This window comes from Perca fluviatilis, chromosome 16, assembly GCF_010015445.1.
Source record: "Perca fluviatilis chromosome 16, GENO_Pfluv_1.0, whole genome shotgun sequence".
Taxonomy (NCBI): Eukaryota; Metazoa; Chordata; class Actinopteri; order Perciformes; family Percidae; genus Perca; species Perca fluviatilis.
In genome coordinates this window covers 37,381,691-37,398,740 of record NC_053127.1, presented here as the reverse complement: position 1 = coordinate 37,398,740, position 17,050 = coordinate 37,381,691, and the positions used below count along the sequence as shown (strand labels likewise).

The 17,050-nt window shown below is 41.7% G+C and overlaps 1 protein-coding gene across 5 annotated transcripts in view; it reads left to right on the top strand.

Annotated features, from left to right (window-relative positions):
• Window positions 1-13,823, top strand: part of LOC120544517 (myotonin-protein kinase) — a 114,866-nt gene extending 101,043 nt beyond the window's left edge. For 3 of the 5 annotated variants that reach the window (XM_039778319.1, XM_039778317.1, XM_039778318.1), the window contains exons 13-16: window positions 6,877-6,974; window positions 7,929-7,990; window positions 8,261-8,335; window positions 12,985-13,823. In XM_039778319.1, the coding sequence (XP_039634253.1) occupies window positions 6,877-6,974; window positions 7,929-7,990; window positions 8,261-8,335; window positions 12,985-13,086 (337 nt within the window). In that variant the 3' untranslated portion in view covers window positions 13,087-13,823. The remainder of the gene's footprint in view (window positions 1-6,876; window positions 6,975-7,928; window positions 7,991-8,260; window positions 8,336-12,984) is intronic. The other 2 variants (XM_039778320.1, XM_039778321.1) reach the window with 2 other exon arrangements.
• Window positions 13,824-17,050: the final 3,227 nt, after the last annotated feature.

The following is a 17,050-nucleotide window of genomic DNA, read 5'->3' as shown; positions in this document are numbered from 1 at the left end:
TGAACAAATGTCCCAGAAAGTCCACTCACACAGATTGAGTCAAGGAGGCCTGAGCTGGAGGGGAGTGGCAAAGTCTCGGTATGGATAACTAACAAAAGTTAAAAAATAAATAAATAAAAAATATGCAGTGCATTTAGGTCCCAGATTGTGGTCTATCCCCCCTGATGTATTCTATGAAAGGGCCCCAGATCTTCTTGAACTTATCTTGAGAGTTAGACATGGAAAACCGAACCTCTTCAAAGTATAAACAGGAAACCATATCATTTAGCCATCTCTTGAAGCAAGGAGGGGAAGCTGACTTCCACTCCTTTAGGATAACCCGTTTTGCAATGGTCATACCAAACATGAGGGCTTGTTGTAAAGCGGATGGAAGAGCCAAAGAGCCGTTGGAACAGCCCAGTATCACTAAGAGACAGTCAGGTACCAGTTGTCTATTGTAAACAGCACTGTACAAAGTGAAAATGTCAACCCAAAACCTTGTGAGCTTAGAGCAGGACCAGAAAAGATGCCCAAGAGTTCCCTCAGCTGATTTGCATCTATCACAAGTGGGGGAGACATCAGGAAAAATTTTGTTCAGTCTAGTCTTGGAATAGTGCAACCTATGAACTACTTTAAACTGAATGAGCTGAAGTCGCGCATTAATAGAGCAAGCTTTTATCCTGTTTAACCCTTTCGCCCATAGCTCGTCAGTTATTACTTCGCCGGTGTCCTTGATCCGCGCCTCTTTAATATGGAGAGAAGGGGTTGCCACAACGAAGAGGTTAACAAACCGAGAGATCAAATGTTTGGAGGTGGGAGGTTTGGTCATAATATCAAAAAAGTAATGTTGCACGGGGGCATCTAGGCAAAAAAAATAATGCTTGACAAAATTCCTAATTTGTACGAAAAAAAATTGATTAGTAGGGAGTTTGAACTTAGCCTGGAGCTGGGCAAAAGATGCAAAATGATTAGCAATATAGAAATCCCTGATAGTGGTTAAACCTTTATCTGACCAGTGCTTAAAGACAGCATCCATCAAACCAGGTTTGAAACAGGGTTTCTGACATGGGGGCATGAATTGACTTTTCTGGGCGGTCCAGAATTCCCTTAATTTGCTTTAAAATTTTAATCGAGTTGCAGAGTAAGAAATTATTGCGTAGCGATTTAATTTTAATATCAGGTTTTGAGAATAGAATAGCTGACAAGGAGGCACCAGTAAGTGACACCGCATTACTAAGCTCAATCTCAGGCCATCTAGGGCCAGGTTCGCCCTCCTCTGCACCCCCAGCCGTGGACTGATTGCAGAAAACCCAAGCTCTGGCGTTACAGGCCCAGTAGTAATGCCGAAAGACAGGCAGGCCTAAATCACCCTCTTCAGTGGGCTTCTGTAAGTGGGCCTTTGAAATACGGGGGGGCTTGGAGGCCCAGACGAAGGGCATGATAATAGAGTATAATGTCTTAAAAAAAAATGAGTGAGGAAGATGGGCACATTCTGAAACAAATAAGTAAATTTAGGGAGTACGACCATTTTAACAATGTTGACACGGCCAATCAATGAAAGGGGGAGAAGTTTCCATTTATCTATCATACACTTGAGCCTGTCAATCAGATCCATATAATTAAGTTTAAAGAGAAATTTTGGATTTCTGGGGATGTTAATCCCTAAATAAGAAAAGTGGTCAAGGGTGACTCTGAAGGGTAGATTGCGAAGAAAACTGGAGTCAAGACCATTAGACAAAGGCATAAAAACAGACTTCTCCCAGTTTATAGTAAACCCAGAGAATCGCCCAAAGCTATCTATCAGATTAAGAAGGGGTGAAAGGGATGTTTTTACGTCTGAAAGAGTCAGAATTACATCATCTGCGTACAGACCGATGGTACACTCAGATGTGCCGCACCTTATACCTGAGATTTAGGGGTTGGCTCTAATGGCTATGGCCAGCGGCTCAAGAGCTAATGCAAAAAGCATTGGAGAGAGGCAGCAGCCCTGCCTGGTGCCGCGGTGCAACAGGAACGGGGGGGATCTTTCGTGGTTGGTTAGAACAGAAGATTGGGGACCAGCATACAGCATTTTGTATATATTCATAAATGTCGACCCAAAACCAAATTTGTCAAGAGCAGCATACATTTATCTCCATTCTACCTGGTCAAAAGCCTGCTGGGCATCTAGTGAGATCACAGCAGAGTGGGGCAATTTAGTGGAATATATTAAATTAAGCAAACACCTTGTGTTTGAGAAGGAAAATCTATTGGGGATGAAACCTGACTTATCAGGCTGAATTAAAGTGCCAATATGTTTGTTTAACCGGTTGGTCAGGACTTTTGCTATAATTTTTTGGTCAGAGTTTAGCAGAGACAGGGTAGTATATAGCTGGCTGTAAAAGCAAAAAAATCTGTCATGGATCTGCTTGTGATCAGTTAATAGCTGACCTGTGGATGAGGAAATTTTTTGTATTGCCCTATCAGATATGATCCCCTTCAGTTGCCTAGCGAGCAATTTATCGGCCTTCTCACCCAGCTCAATTTCCAACTATATTGAGGGGCATAAAGATTGAAGTCAATCACCAATGAGAGGGGTGCATGGTCGGAAATTAAGATACTATGGTAAATTGAGCTTATTACATTTGAAATAAGTCTAGAATCAACCAGCATATGATCAATTCTTGTAAAACTGCCATGCACGGGGGAGAAAAAAGAAAATTTCCTATCTAAGGGGTGCTGGTGCCTCCAAATATCAAGCAGATCCAGAGATTTGGCAAGGTTATTGAGTACAGAGACAGATTTAAATAATGGGGCCACAGACGAGGAGGACCTATCCAATTGCGGATCAAAATAACAATTAAAGTCGCCACCAATAATTATATTGTGATCATTGTATTCTGTGACAAGATTGAATATTTTACAGAAAAAATCAGGGTTATCAAAATTTGGGGCGTAAATGTTTAAAAAAACTAAAGGGACTGAGTTGATCGTACCCGTGACAAGTATGAACCTCCCACCTGGATCGGTAGTCTGCGATTTGAATACAAATGGGATGGTTCTGCGAACCAGAATGGCAACCCCCCTCGCCTTGGAGGAAAAGGTGGACTGATACACCTGAGACACCCACACAGATCTTAAACGCCTCTGCTCTGAATATGGGTCTCCTTGCAAACAAACAATATCAGACGACAGGGACTTCAAATGTGAGAATACTTTACCTCGTTTAAGAGGCCTGCCCATACCCCTACAATTCCAAGTAGTAAAAGTGATGTGACTCATCCCTTACCTAAGTGAGTAAATGACAGATATATGCGGAGGGACATATGGTGAAGTTTGACACGTAGTGTACAAAGTGCTGGCAAAACCTCAAGTGACAAAAACAGCAGACGAAGAAAAACAAATAAAAAGCCCACAAAACCCAAACCCGCTAAAAGATCTAAGCGGTACATCCCACTAGCTAACAAGGAGGCTGCCGGGTAACAGAGCCCGCCAAACACCACACAGAAAAGCCCACTTACCACGGGGCCCGTGCACATCTCCAACACATTAACTAACGTTTAAATTGCACCCACAGGGAAATACTCGGTGTAAGCGATATTCAGAACACACGCTTGGTGAGATATAACAGGTTGGAAGGTATAAACGGTGTAGCATATAAAACATCAAACTTAAGAAAATAGAGAAAATAACATAAGAAAATTAGTGTATATATGAAAAGGTAACCGCTTAAATAAATACACATAACTGGGAGTATCAATCCATAATAATACAAATCAAAGGCAAAAAATAAAATTGTCCCGGTGCTAGATTTATGCGCCTGAGAAAGCACACTGCGTGAAACTCTATTTAAACACATAACGATACATTATGCTGCATCAATGATCAACTAAAAATAAAAGTTAGACATGAACATTTATCAAAATGCTGGATAGGAAAATGTCCAGACCGAAAATATAAATATACACTATATAATATAGCTTTAGGAGTCAATCGCTGGGGCTAAAGAGTTGGCAAGCCGTTCTGCATCGGCTGGTGACATAAAAATCTCCGATGTGTTGTTGTAGTCGACATGGAGCTTGGCTGGAAAACGCAGGGAACATTTAGCACCAACTTTGGTTAGCCGCATCCTCACGCTTGTAAAGGCTTGCCGCTGTGCAGAGACCTCCGCCGTGTAGTCGGGGAAAATGGAGACTCTCACACCGTGGTAGTGCAGGGGTGCTTGTTGACGGCTGAGCCGTAGTATGTCGATCACATCTTGGTCATTGTGGACCTTGGCAATGATGATCCGTGGCCGCTCATTAGGCTGAGGCTTCGGTCTCATGCTACGGTGGGCCCGGTCTATTTTTATTGGTCCGCTAAAGTTGCCTTGGCCGAGTAGCTCTGGGATCAGCTTAGAAACGAAGTCAGTAGGGCTGCCTTTCCCTTCCACTTCTTTAATGCCCACAATCCTGACATTGAGTCTGCGGGAGCGGCCCTCCAAGTCGTTCACTTTAGCCCTGAGGAGACCGTTAGCCACCTGTAGCTCGTTGCACGTAGCTTCCAGAGCTGTAATGCGGCTGTCGTTAGCTGACATGGCTTCGTCAAAATCATCAAAGCGGCGCTCAGTTTCATGGTTTTTCTTCTGAAGCGATGATAGCGATGCTTCAATTGCGTCGAGGCGGCCCTCCAAAGATTTCTTTAAGCCATCTACGAGAGAGGTGATTTTCAGAAGCTCAGCCCCGTGGTTAGCAATACCCGCTAATATAGCATCGTTGCTAGCGACTGACGAGCTTGTCTTAGATGTATCCCTCTGACTATCGTCTTTCTGTCATGTTGACATAAACCCACTTCTGACAGGCTACAGCACAGTTTTAAGAGCAAGCCAGCATAAAATAGTGTTAAAGTGCAATGATATGAAAATAAAATTAAGGAGATGGCACGGAGCACTCCAAAAACACGTCTACTCCATCACTGCGCACGAGCGCCCCCACAACATAACACGATTTCTTAATATTAAGACATCATTTGTTACAGTTAAACCAATCAATTAACTTAACAAGTTCTTCATTTAATACTGTCACTATTTCATCTGGGTATTTATGTGAATAAAAAATAGTTGTGTCATCAGCAAATAAAACCTTATACAATTTGTCTGATACGTTACATAGATCATTAATATAGATTAAAAAATAACAGTGGTCCGAGAACCGATCCTTGAGGTACACCACAAGTGACATTGCGCATTAGTTTGAAAAATGTGCTGAGCATCACAAAAACATGGAAAAAAGTCAGAGTCAGAGTTGACTGAAAAGTCAACTCTCTGTATATCTCTGTATATTGCTCTTCCTTCATCCTCCAAGTACCCGGATGTCTGTCTCAGTAACTTGAAATTGAATTTGCTAATCTGAATCTGAATTGTGAGAACTGAATGTGAGGATATATAGAGAGTTGAATTTTCAGTGAAGATCAAATTTGATTGGAATTCAGTTACAAACGAATGAATTCAATTTGAAATTATACTATTAAGATTCAGTTTTTCAATGCAATGATTCAAATTAAACAATACAATTTCAAATTATGTGATTCAAATTCAGTTTTTCAATGCAATTATTCAAGTATAGCAATTCAAATTCAAATATAAATGATTCAAATTCAGTTTCTGGTGGCACATATTTCAGCCCATAAATGTGCTACATTAAAACAAAAAGGAAATGTGAATCTGTCATTTCCTAGTGTCGTGCCCCAGTGCCTTGTCTCCTGAACACCACAGGATGGCGCTAACACACAAGCTGCAAGAAGTAACTCACACTGCTCCTCTTTTTTTCATAGCGAATAATGTTATCTCACATCTCGTTCACTTTTTTTTTATCTTTTATTATCAAAAAACACATGTATGTACAAATTGAAACATTCTATAAGAAAAAAACATGAGAAACACACAACAAAAAATCCTAAAAAATCAATCCCACTCAAACACATATAGAAAAACCATACCACTGTTAAAAGAAACATACAAAAAAAACAAATTAATACAAAAATCCCTTATATACTTCATAAATAGATCTCAAATAAAACAAACAAAAAATACTTTAAGCAAAACTCATAATAAATCAAATCAAGAAGAATATAAAACAAAATAGGAAAGAAAGCAATACAACTTTCTTCAGAAATTAAACACTAGTTTCCCTCCCTCATTTACCGTAAACAAAGTATTCCCACCCATAAATTCGTTCACTGTTCAGGTCGCTACTTCAGGCTGCGGCCGACAGTAACGTAACACTAAAATTGTTCGTAAAAGTTGTTATATTGTTTTGGGGACAGTGACATGGCTGGATAGCTAGCTTGTCTTGATGTTAAACACACTGTCAAATTATGTTTACTGATTGCCAACTGTACACAATGTTATTGACTTTGGATCTGGCTAGCATAGCGTTAGCTTTCTGACCCGAGGCTGAGCTGAAGGGTTCTACGAGTTGAGCGGACTATATAAATATCTCCAATAGCTAAGAGAGGCAAGTCGTATCTAAGATCTGTTCTATTCCCTGGAGCAGGGAATAACATTTGCATTGCATAAGAATATTATGGGATGGGAATGATTGCTCCAGGTATTAGTTAAACCCTCAGGCTTAGCTAGGGAAACAGAGTCATTGTTTGGAAATAGTTTTGATTGTAAAACGTATTAAAATATGAATTTATGTTTTTTTATTTTTTTATTATTATTTTATTGTAAGTGACCATGGTATATGATAAGTGACCATGGTATAAACTGGTTAATGCCCATCGAGGTGACCATTGTCAGGTATTCATGGACGACGGCGAACCTTCCGACACGCAGTTGAACCCTTACTTAAACTTTAAATAATACAGTGACTCATCCCAGCCTAGTAAGACAATGAAATTTGAAAAAGTCATAGTGTTTCTTTCTTTTTCCAACAGACGTTTACAAGAAGCAGAGAGGAGATATTGTGAGCTGGAGAAAGAAATGGAGAGATTGAAGAGGGAGATGCAGGACTGGAGAGCCTCCAAGGAGACAGGCAAGGGATCAACATCCAGCTTCCTTATCACACCTTCATCTTATCTTCTGTTTCATTTAATCATGTAATGTCATTTTATTTAAACAGGGACAGGGTTTACAATTAAACATTAACCTTGTGTAAGAACAAGGAGATATGCATTGTATAGCTAATCATAGGGTTGTTTTACACATATCCATGCAGCTGTTGATGAAATGCAATGGAACTTTAAAAGTCAAGGCCATATAGAGGTAGACATGTGGCTTATGTTTTCATTTTGTCGAAATGTACCCAGTTGGTTGAAAACAATCTTCTAAGGCTGTTTTAAGAATGCCAGGTATTATAGTAACATTATCTTATCACACAGTCCTCAGTCTCTTAAGAACACATAAATAGGAAGTGGAATGAGTTTTAGACAATATAAGCCACTCTGAATAAACACAGTGCTGCACAGTCCTGGCAGCATATGGTTATATTGGAAGCCTCATTCAGAACATGGTGATAAATACCCACTCGAAGAATAGCCTTGGTATGCAGGAACTTGGAAGTCTGTCTCTATGAATTAGTACAGTGTCATGAGCTTTTTTAAAGTGGCAGTAATGAGGGTTTTCCTGCTGCTGGACTAATGCATGACAGTTATGAATAATGACCACAATTCCAACCATGTGGACAAAAAGCAAGTACCTTTGTGTGATGATACAAACCCTACAGTCAATGGCTTATTTCATACAAACCCTACAGTCAATGGCTTATTTCACTGCAGTCACTGCTTTCTCCATTGCTTCTTCTCTTCCTCCTTTCACACTCACACCTTCATCTCTTTCATCATCACAAATATGTACTGTTTTTGTTTTATTCTTTATCTTTACGTTATAATAAATCTTGCTGGCCAGCAGTGCACCCAAGGCTCTTTGCCTGCAGCAGCGCTGCTGCACATCATGGGCTCTGATGTTCCTCTCTCTCCTCCAATCACAGCACTGAGTATCTGTCCAGCAACTCTTGCTCTGCCTGCCTACTGTGTGGACACACCAGGGGATGTAAGCCTATCTTTAATATACTTTCATAATCTCTTTCTCTGATGACATGGAAAACAAAAACAGCATGTTTTATTATCAATTAAGTATATTCAAATTAATTAATTAAAAGCTCTGCAGTTGTTCCACAAGTAACTAATGCCAGGCTTGCTAATGGGTAGGCAGAGAGTATTCTGGATCACATGAAATGCCAAAGGTCTTATTCAGTAGCCAAACCTATATCATTTATGTTTCTTCAAAGCTGTTCACTGGTCTGACTTGCATGTGTTACAGAGGGAGAGAGTGCCCCCAGCCTGTCATTACCCCCTGGTGATTCCTCTTCACCGCCACTTGCTCCTATTCCACAGGGTACGGGCAAAATGCTCAAACCGTAATCTGTCATTTAGGCTTCAACTGATGTGGTGTTTTAAATCCAATACTAACATGTGTATGCCATTGCTATGTTTTGTAGTTGTTAGTGCTGTCAGTTAAATGCATATTAACAGTGTTAATGCAAACCCATTTTAACGACGTCACTTTTTTTTGGGGTCTAGCAAACTTTGTAGTCTTTTTTTAGTCTTTGTTGCAACAGCTAGTAATGCTAGAAAACTACAACACCACCCGGATCTAGCTAGACCAGAAACAAAACAACAGGGACGCCCCACACACTTGTTTGGGCATGCGAGCCGGCCAAAGAGTAGTAGGCTAACGTTACGTTTTGAGTGGATGGCAAGCGCTAGATGCCGAAATGGATGCCAATAAGATTCTGAATGGAAAGTTTACTTTTAAAAAGTTGCCAAATGGTTCCATTGACAAGACCAAAGTGATCTGTGTGTTTTGTCGTTGTGAACTGAGCTATCATCTCAGCATGTCCACTCTGAAATACCACTTGATGGCCAAGCACACAGCTTATGCAAATTCTCCACCCCCTCATCAAAGCCAGGCGACAAAAGCACAAAGCAAGCCACTCCACTTTTCCATATTGATAATAGCATTAAAATGAGAAAAAAATAATGGGACAAAAAGAAATCAAGGGACATTTAGAATAGATAACAATTTGCGATTAACTGCAATTAATTGCGAGTTAACTATGACATTAATGCGATTAATCGCGATTAAATATTGTAATCGTTTGACAGCACTAGTAATAATAATAATAAATTGAATTTATATAGCGCTTTTCATGGACTCAAAGTCGCTTAACATGGGAGGTATATCACAAAAACAGAACAAAACAAAACAAACAAAACACAACAAGATTCAGACACAGATGAAAAGGGAGGGGGTCGTGGGGCTAGGGATAGGCAGAGGTGAAGAGAAGGGTCTTGAGGCGGGACTGGAAGATGGTGAGGGACTCAGAGGTGCGGATCTCTTGGGGGAGGGAGTTCCAGAGCCTGGTAGCTGCTCTGGAGAATGCTCTGTCCCCAAAACTGCGGAGTTTGGACTTTTGGATGGAGAGGAGACCAGCTGAGGTGGATCTGAAGGACTGTGAGGGTTGGGGGGGAGAGGAGTTCAGTGAGGTATGAGGGGGCCAGATGGTGGAGGGCTTTGTAGGTGAGGACCAGGATTTTGTAGGTGATCCGGTGGGAGATAGGAAGCCAGTGGAGTTGTTTAAGGACTGGAGTGATGTGGTGCAAGGATTTGGAGCGGGTGATAAGGCGGGCGGCTGAGTTCTGAACCAGTTGGAGTCGGTTGATGTTGGTAGAGCTGATGCCAAGGAGAAGTGAGTTGCAGTAGTCCAGTCGGGAGGAGATGAAGGCGTGAATGAGTCTTTCAGCAGCGAGGGGTGTGAGAGAGGGTCTGATTTTGGTGATGTTGAGGAGGTGAAAGAAGGAGGTTTTAATGACTTGACGGATGTGAGGCTCAAGGGAGAGGGTGGAATCAAAGATAACGCCAAGGTTGCGGGCCTGGGAAGATGGGGAGACAATGGTGCCGTAGATGGTGAGGGTGGGGTTATTGGTTTTACTGAGTGTGTATTTGTCGCTGTTGAGTTTGAGGTCGTGAGGTCAGGAGAGATGGGGAGAGGAGGGTCCATAATGGGTGCTGCAGTAGATCCTGGGAGGTCCGATACAGGGGATAAAGATTGGTAAATGTTCTTGATTTTGTCAGTGAAAAAGTGGAGGAATGAGTTGCAGAGATCCGGAGTAGAGGTAGGGAAGGTGTTGGTCCGAGGCTTGATGAGGTTGTTAATTGTGGAGAAGAGGGTTCTGGGGTTCTGGCAGGGGTTGGTGAAGATAGTGGAGAGGTAGGCAGATTTGGCAGCAATGAGGGCAGTGAGGTGGAGTTTATAGGCTTCATGATGGACTGTGAGGGATGATTTCTTTGTCAGCCGTTCAAGTTGGCGGCCAGTTTGTTTTATTTTCCGGAGTGCAGGTGTGTACCAGGGTGAAGAGGTGTTGAAAGTGACAGTTTTTGTTTTGAGGGGGGCCAGGGTGTTGAGGGAGGTAGACAAGGTGGAGTTGAGGTGGTTTGTGAGGTCATCAGGTGAGGTGAGGGTTGAGTCCAGGTGGAGAGCGGTGGAGAGCAGGTCAGAGAGATGGTGGGGATCGATAGATTTGAGGTTGCGGAAGGTGATTTCTCTGAGGAGGCGGGGGCGTGGGGTTGGAGAAGGGATGGTGAAACGTATCAGTTTGTGGTCAGAGAGGGGAAAGAGGCATGGATGGAGGTTGAGCACCGGTTGGTTTGTGGAGCAGACCAGGTCGAGGATGTGTCCTTTTTCATGGGTGGGGAATGTGACATGTTGGGTGAGAGAGACGTTGTCCAGTAAAATGGTGAATTCTGATGAGAGCTTGCAGGTGGGGGAGTCCATGTGGATGTTTAAGTCATCTAGTAGCAGCAGACGTGGAGAGAGAGATGAGGCTAGTGTGAGGCAGGGGCTTTATTGTTGAGCGATCGGGTGTTGAGGAGGGCAAAGTTGGCATGGTGAGAGGGTGGTGGGATGGGGGCAGGCTGGAGAGATCTGAGGTTGTCCCGGTTAGCAGTGCGTGTGGTTGGTGGGGTGTGGGGATATTGCAGTTGAGGGGGGACAAAAGCACTTTAGTCCAGTCCGGGTTTTCTATGCAGCCTGATGGTGCGTTCAGCCCTATGTGAGCCAATGGGTGAAGCATTCTGATGACGTTGGACAGGTGTGACAGAGCGTGCAGGTGACCAGATGGATGGAATGGATTGTCCGTGGTGGAAGAAAACAAACTTGCGGCGAGAGCTTCTGTGGATGTAACGGGGTCGACGTAGAAGTCCCAGCTGTCTGATGACTGGGATGCAGGATGGAATGGAGTAGTTGACGAGTTGGACCAGTTGCAGAGTTGAATATATGATCATGATGCCGAGTGGAGGGACTGAGAGCTCCGTGATAGCGGTTAGCCGTGGGCTAGGAGCACAGAGGTGGATGAATGATGTGAGTGCCAGAATGATCCACGGTATGACAGGAGGAGATGAAGGTCCAGTATCGGTCACGGCTCACGTCTGGTGGAGGTTGCCTATGAGGAGGAGGTCAGCAATTGGGTTAGCCGCTGTAGCAGCTAGGATTAGCCGCCATGCGTTTGGTGAACGGGGGCAGCCAGCTAGCGACTAACCGAAGAGGCGAGAGTCCGGTCGAGGAGCCCAAGCGGGTTGGGGAACCAGCAGAGAGAGTGTCCAGAGGTACAGAGGCTGTCCAGAGGTAGGGTCACAGCGAAAGCAAACAAACAGGAAAAACACAAGAAAATAGCAGAATAGCAGACGGAGAAGCGGCGAACAAAACAGCGCCAGCGTCCTCTCACGTCTCACTACTAAACAAGTAGTAGTAGTAGTTGTATGTGGGAGATTATTTCATCAGTGTTGAGTGAGTATGTGCAGTGGGCATTACTGTGTGTGCAGCATTTTCATTTTGCAGGGTGTAATTAATCTTGACGCAAAATCTTGGCAGTTGAATATAATCATTTCATTCAACCCCGTTGCTCAAAGGAACGCTATAGGAAATCATTCCTGCCTGCTGCCATTAAACTCTGTAACTCATCTGTCTCTATTAGATGGCCACTATAGTCTCCATTACCTCAACAGTACAGATTAATTACTTGTATTTGTATCCCTCCTTTTTAAGTTTTTAAGTTTGATTCCTTCTCCTTTGTGATTGCCTCACCTGGTGCAACAACTGCATGCTGGTGGTTGCCATGACAACATACTGGCTGTTGTGTACAAACACATTAATATATTTGCCTTATGTCCTCTCTGCACCTTATTTATTATGCAGTACCACTGGAGTTGTATTTGTATCCCTCTATTTTAAGTTTGCATTTGTATTGTATCATGACTGTACTGTATTGTATTTTAATGTATTGTACTGTATTAATAGTAGTGTTTTCTGTTGCAACTGTATTGAAGTACCTGGCTGCGAAGACACCTTAATTTCCCCACGTGGATAAATAAAGTTAACCTCTAACTAATAACAATCCATCATATACTATAAGCTGATTAATGGTTTTGTACATAAAATGTTAATCAAATGTAATAGATTAATCGGTGCAATATTTGTCTCGGACATTTAATAAATTAAGTGTTCATAAAATAGAAAGTAAAAGCATCTCGGCATTGTACTTAAGTCAGTGAATGCACCTATTGACATTTTTGGTGGTCTTTGTTATTGATCATTACTGTTTATTTGAACCTTCAAAAACGCCGACAACATTAAGTAGATATCTGAAAATCTAAGGAAGAAACTTGCATAATAAAGCCTTCATACAGCCATGGTACACCCATGCAGATGGTTTCACTTTGCATAATTAGTCCTCCTCTTAGGAGTGTGTGTGTGTGTGTGTGTGTGTGTGTGTGTGTGTGTGTTGGTGTGTGTGTGTGTGTGCACGCACATTTACTTACACCTTTATCATGGAGTTTGGTAACCAGGCAATTCTCAGCATAACTCCACTATCAGCCACAGTGAAATAGATTTTCTTTAAACTATTGTTTTAATGAATCATTCCGGTATATAATTTAATCTAATCAAAAATAATAACCTTTTTATGTCCTGACTGTCTGTCCTCCAGGTTCGCCTGCCACAGGTAAAGAGTGAGTCATACCTGCTGGTGTGTGCAGAAGGGGGGGCGCTCCAAGCCTGGAAGAGACGGTGTTATACTGAGCTCTCCTGAAAACACTTTAAAGATGGCACATGCTGACTTCTTCCACCGTAACAAGACAAAGGACTGAGCCCCTGCTTTACGCTTACTCCCTGCGCAACGACTCTGTCTCCTAAACTGTCAAACTTAAGTTTTCCAACTGATATAACGAGAAAGGCAGGCCAGGCTACTGGGAGATAATGAGGAAGGAATGATGACATATTCTGAACTACCTTGCCTGCTTACTTGATTGAAAGTCACAATAGAGATGCACACTGAGAAAAACACTCAACTTACTTTGATGTGTGATAATAATGATGTTTGAGTGACACAGAGAGTGGCCAGAATATTGTGTAGCATGTCTCTGCACCTTGCTCTTGTGTTGCACTACAAAAGGCATGTTTTGCTGTACCTGTTTTAGTATTCAAATATTTACAAATAATGACCATGATCTGTAGATTCACTTGGACAATACCACCACAGGTTCTGTCAGTGTGAAAGGTGTGCTGCATGAATAAAGGTAAACAGTTGTGGAGTTAGGGTGGAAAATATAAACGTATAAAGTCAGATATGAATCATAATTCAGGCAGAACAGTAAAGTCACACTTGTATAAGCTGATTGTTTCACAATGACTAATTCACAGCTGTATGGCTACCAGCTGACTAGTAACATCCAATCATCCTTATGCAAGTGTACAGTGCCGCCATTAAGACACATCCAAAAGATGTCATTTTTGTCAACCTGGAATGAAAGCTTTTGTGACGTCTTTTGTAAATGTCTTTTTAATGTTGTCATTATTGAACATCTTCCTTTTAAACGGTGACTTGAGCATAGTCCATATAAATGGAGTGGGCGTAGCCACTGTGACGCTACCATTGGTTTGTGGACTTTGACTTAAGTTTGGCATTTGGCAAAAATTTAGTCATTTAAAATTACTGTTGACAACACACACACACACACACACACACACACACGGACACCGGGGAAACGGGATGGAGGGGGGGGATGAGTAGAACTGTAATAAATAAAGGAATTAAAGGTGCCCTGCAACATGTATTTCATTACTTTGTGGTAATGTCTGAAGTTCTACCATGGTCTCTTAAAAATTTTTGTGGAAGAAAATGCCTTGGTTACCTTGTTTCAAGCTATTTTAGCGTGATATAGAAAGCCTACAGGAAGACTCAGCTCGATTTCTGCCAGTTCTCATTAATATTCAACAGCTAAGCTGTTTGAATCTGATTGGCTAACAGCTAGCCAATGAGAGCCTGGCTGTCAGAATCCTTTACCCAGCCCAACTGGGCGAGCTAATGAATAGTAATGAACTCAGACAATATGATGTCAGACTGACCAGCTTTTGTAATTGGTCTGATTTCTCTGCTTATTTCTTTTCAATGGCTAGAGCTGACAAAGGAGGTAGCAGTTGATTTTCACATTCACCACATAACACACATATGGACCTAACATATTTAAAAAAAATGCAAGTAAAAACGGTTTTGTATGGCAGGGCACCTTTAAGTAATAAATTATTCATAAAATCTTGTGATTACTGACCAACATTAAGCTCTTAAAGGCAGCCACAATACTGAGTCATAACCTCTGGATGGAGTTCCAGACTCAGTGATAACCTCTGGATGCAGCTCCAGAATGACAGGGGCATGTTGTATGATTACTGACCGACATTTAGCTCTTAAAAGCTGCCACAGTACTGCGTAATGGCAATTTTATTTATATAGCACCTTTAATTACACAGAAGCCTTAAATTGCTTTACATTAAAAGACAAAATATAAGCATAGACATTAGAACAAATTCATAATCAACAGAAATAAGAATACAGTATATGTGTCAACACAAGAAAATCTACAAAAAACAAGTGTGACAATACAAATTCACACACACAATCAAATGCCTAAGAGAATAGTAAAGTTTTGAGTTTGCTTTTGAATACATAGCATGTAATAAAACAGGGCGCTAACAACGCAACGCTATAAAACGGGTGAAATGTGGCTACAACAACGGGCGGCTACTCCGCTCCGCTCAAAAGGTTGTGATTTATAAAAAACAAACTTGACAGGAGAATGTGCGGTCCTCCACGCAAACTCTGAACTGTGGTGAACTGAAGTCAGACTGCAGAAAGTACATGTGGGAATAGCGATTAGGCTACTCTTAATATGTTTAAGTATTAATGCCTCACGCACATTTCTTCACACCATATCATGAAGATTAAATAGCAGTGTTATTTGCGCTTGTACTAAGTGACAATTGTTCCATAAACACCTCAAACTCAAATCTTAAATAAAAACTTGTTCTTAATATTTAATCAGCCGCTGTCTCGCCGTCACATTGTCCGCTACGGAGCGCAGGAGAATGAGATGGCCCGACTGCATGGAATACAGGATAGCATCAAATACCCTAGCATATAACTGCAGAACACAGTGTAAATAACTAAATATCTGTCTTTAAAACTGTGCATATATCATCAAATGTCAAAGTCCGGAAATACAGCCGTTAAGCTCTCGTGCAATCGTTATGCTCTATGTCCTCGTTATCGGTCTAAAATTTAATACTGTTCATAACAAAACCTGCATGAAGAAAAGTGTGTTTACCTATTACATTTCGATTTGAAATTGTATCTAGGGGTGATACCACTAGTTGTTGCTGTGATTTTAGCAAGGTGTTAACAATCACGAATTGTTGTAGGCTAAACATATAAATACTGCGGTGAACCCGTGCGTAATGCTGCATGATGGCCCTGCTGGCCCTGCAGGAGGACTGGAATGGAAGAATCAGGAGAAAAAAAGACTTCAGGGACCATGACGATGACTGGCTTAAATTCCCTAATATAGCTGTAATAGTAATATAGCTGCGCTCTTGGATTTATGTACTGAATTGGGTCCAGTAGAGAGGGCAACGTGCCGGAACCCGTGCCATCCCGGTCCAAATACAGGTCCTCGCCACTCTGGGTGAAACCGGCTGTTTCCAAAGGGAAATGGCTGACAACTAAGTGTTTTTTTAAATAAATATTATATATAATCTTCAACTTCATCACCAAGGCTTGTTTGGATATAATATATAGTTATGTTAAATCTTATTATATACGTCTGGTATATCGAAGCTGTCCCCGAGTGCCGTAATGCCTGCTGTTTTGGAAGATTTTATTAATGAAGGTAGTCTATAGATCTGGTTTCACTACACTGTGCGACAACAGGCCGAAATTAGAATTCAATTGGCAGCAATTCCCGAGTGTCTGAGAGTTTTTTTTGTTTTTGTTTTTTTTCTCCGCCAGTCGTCATTGATTCGGCATGATTCGGTGTAACGAAAGAACAACTGCAAGGGTCATTAACATACTGATCAGCATTCACTAGGTGCTTTACATTGACTATTTATGGTTAGAAATGGGCGTGTACAGGGCGGGATAAGAGGCTGATCCACGTACGCAGACTTGTAGTCAATCTGTGATTTATAAAGGAAACATTGCTTACAGGTGTGCGTACACACGGTTTTATAAATCAGACTTTTTTTCGGCGTACACCAATTTGGGCTTTTGGGCGCATGTACACTTATAGTAAGGATCCTACGCACAGTTTTATAAATGATACACCTGGTCATCAGGCAGCTTGTTCTAAACAGCAGAACCACAGGAACTGAAGCTCCCCATCAGACCTGGATCTAATTCTGGGTACAGCTAGATGGCCTCTGCCTGATGACCTGAGAGGATCAGTAAGCATGTCAGAGATGTAATGAACGTACCGGGAGCAAATAAAGTGATTTAACTACCGGAGTAATGTGTTTAAATGTACACTACTGGTCAAAAGTTTTAGAACACCCCAATTTGTTTAGTTTTTTATTGAAATTTTAGCAGTTCAAGCCCAATGAATAGCTCGAAATGGTACAAAGGTAAGTGGTGAATTGCCTGAGGTTAAAAAAAAGTAAGGTTACCCAAAACTGAAAAATAATGTACATTTCAGTATTTTACAAAAGGCATTTTTCAGGGAACA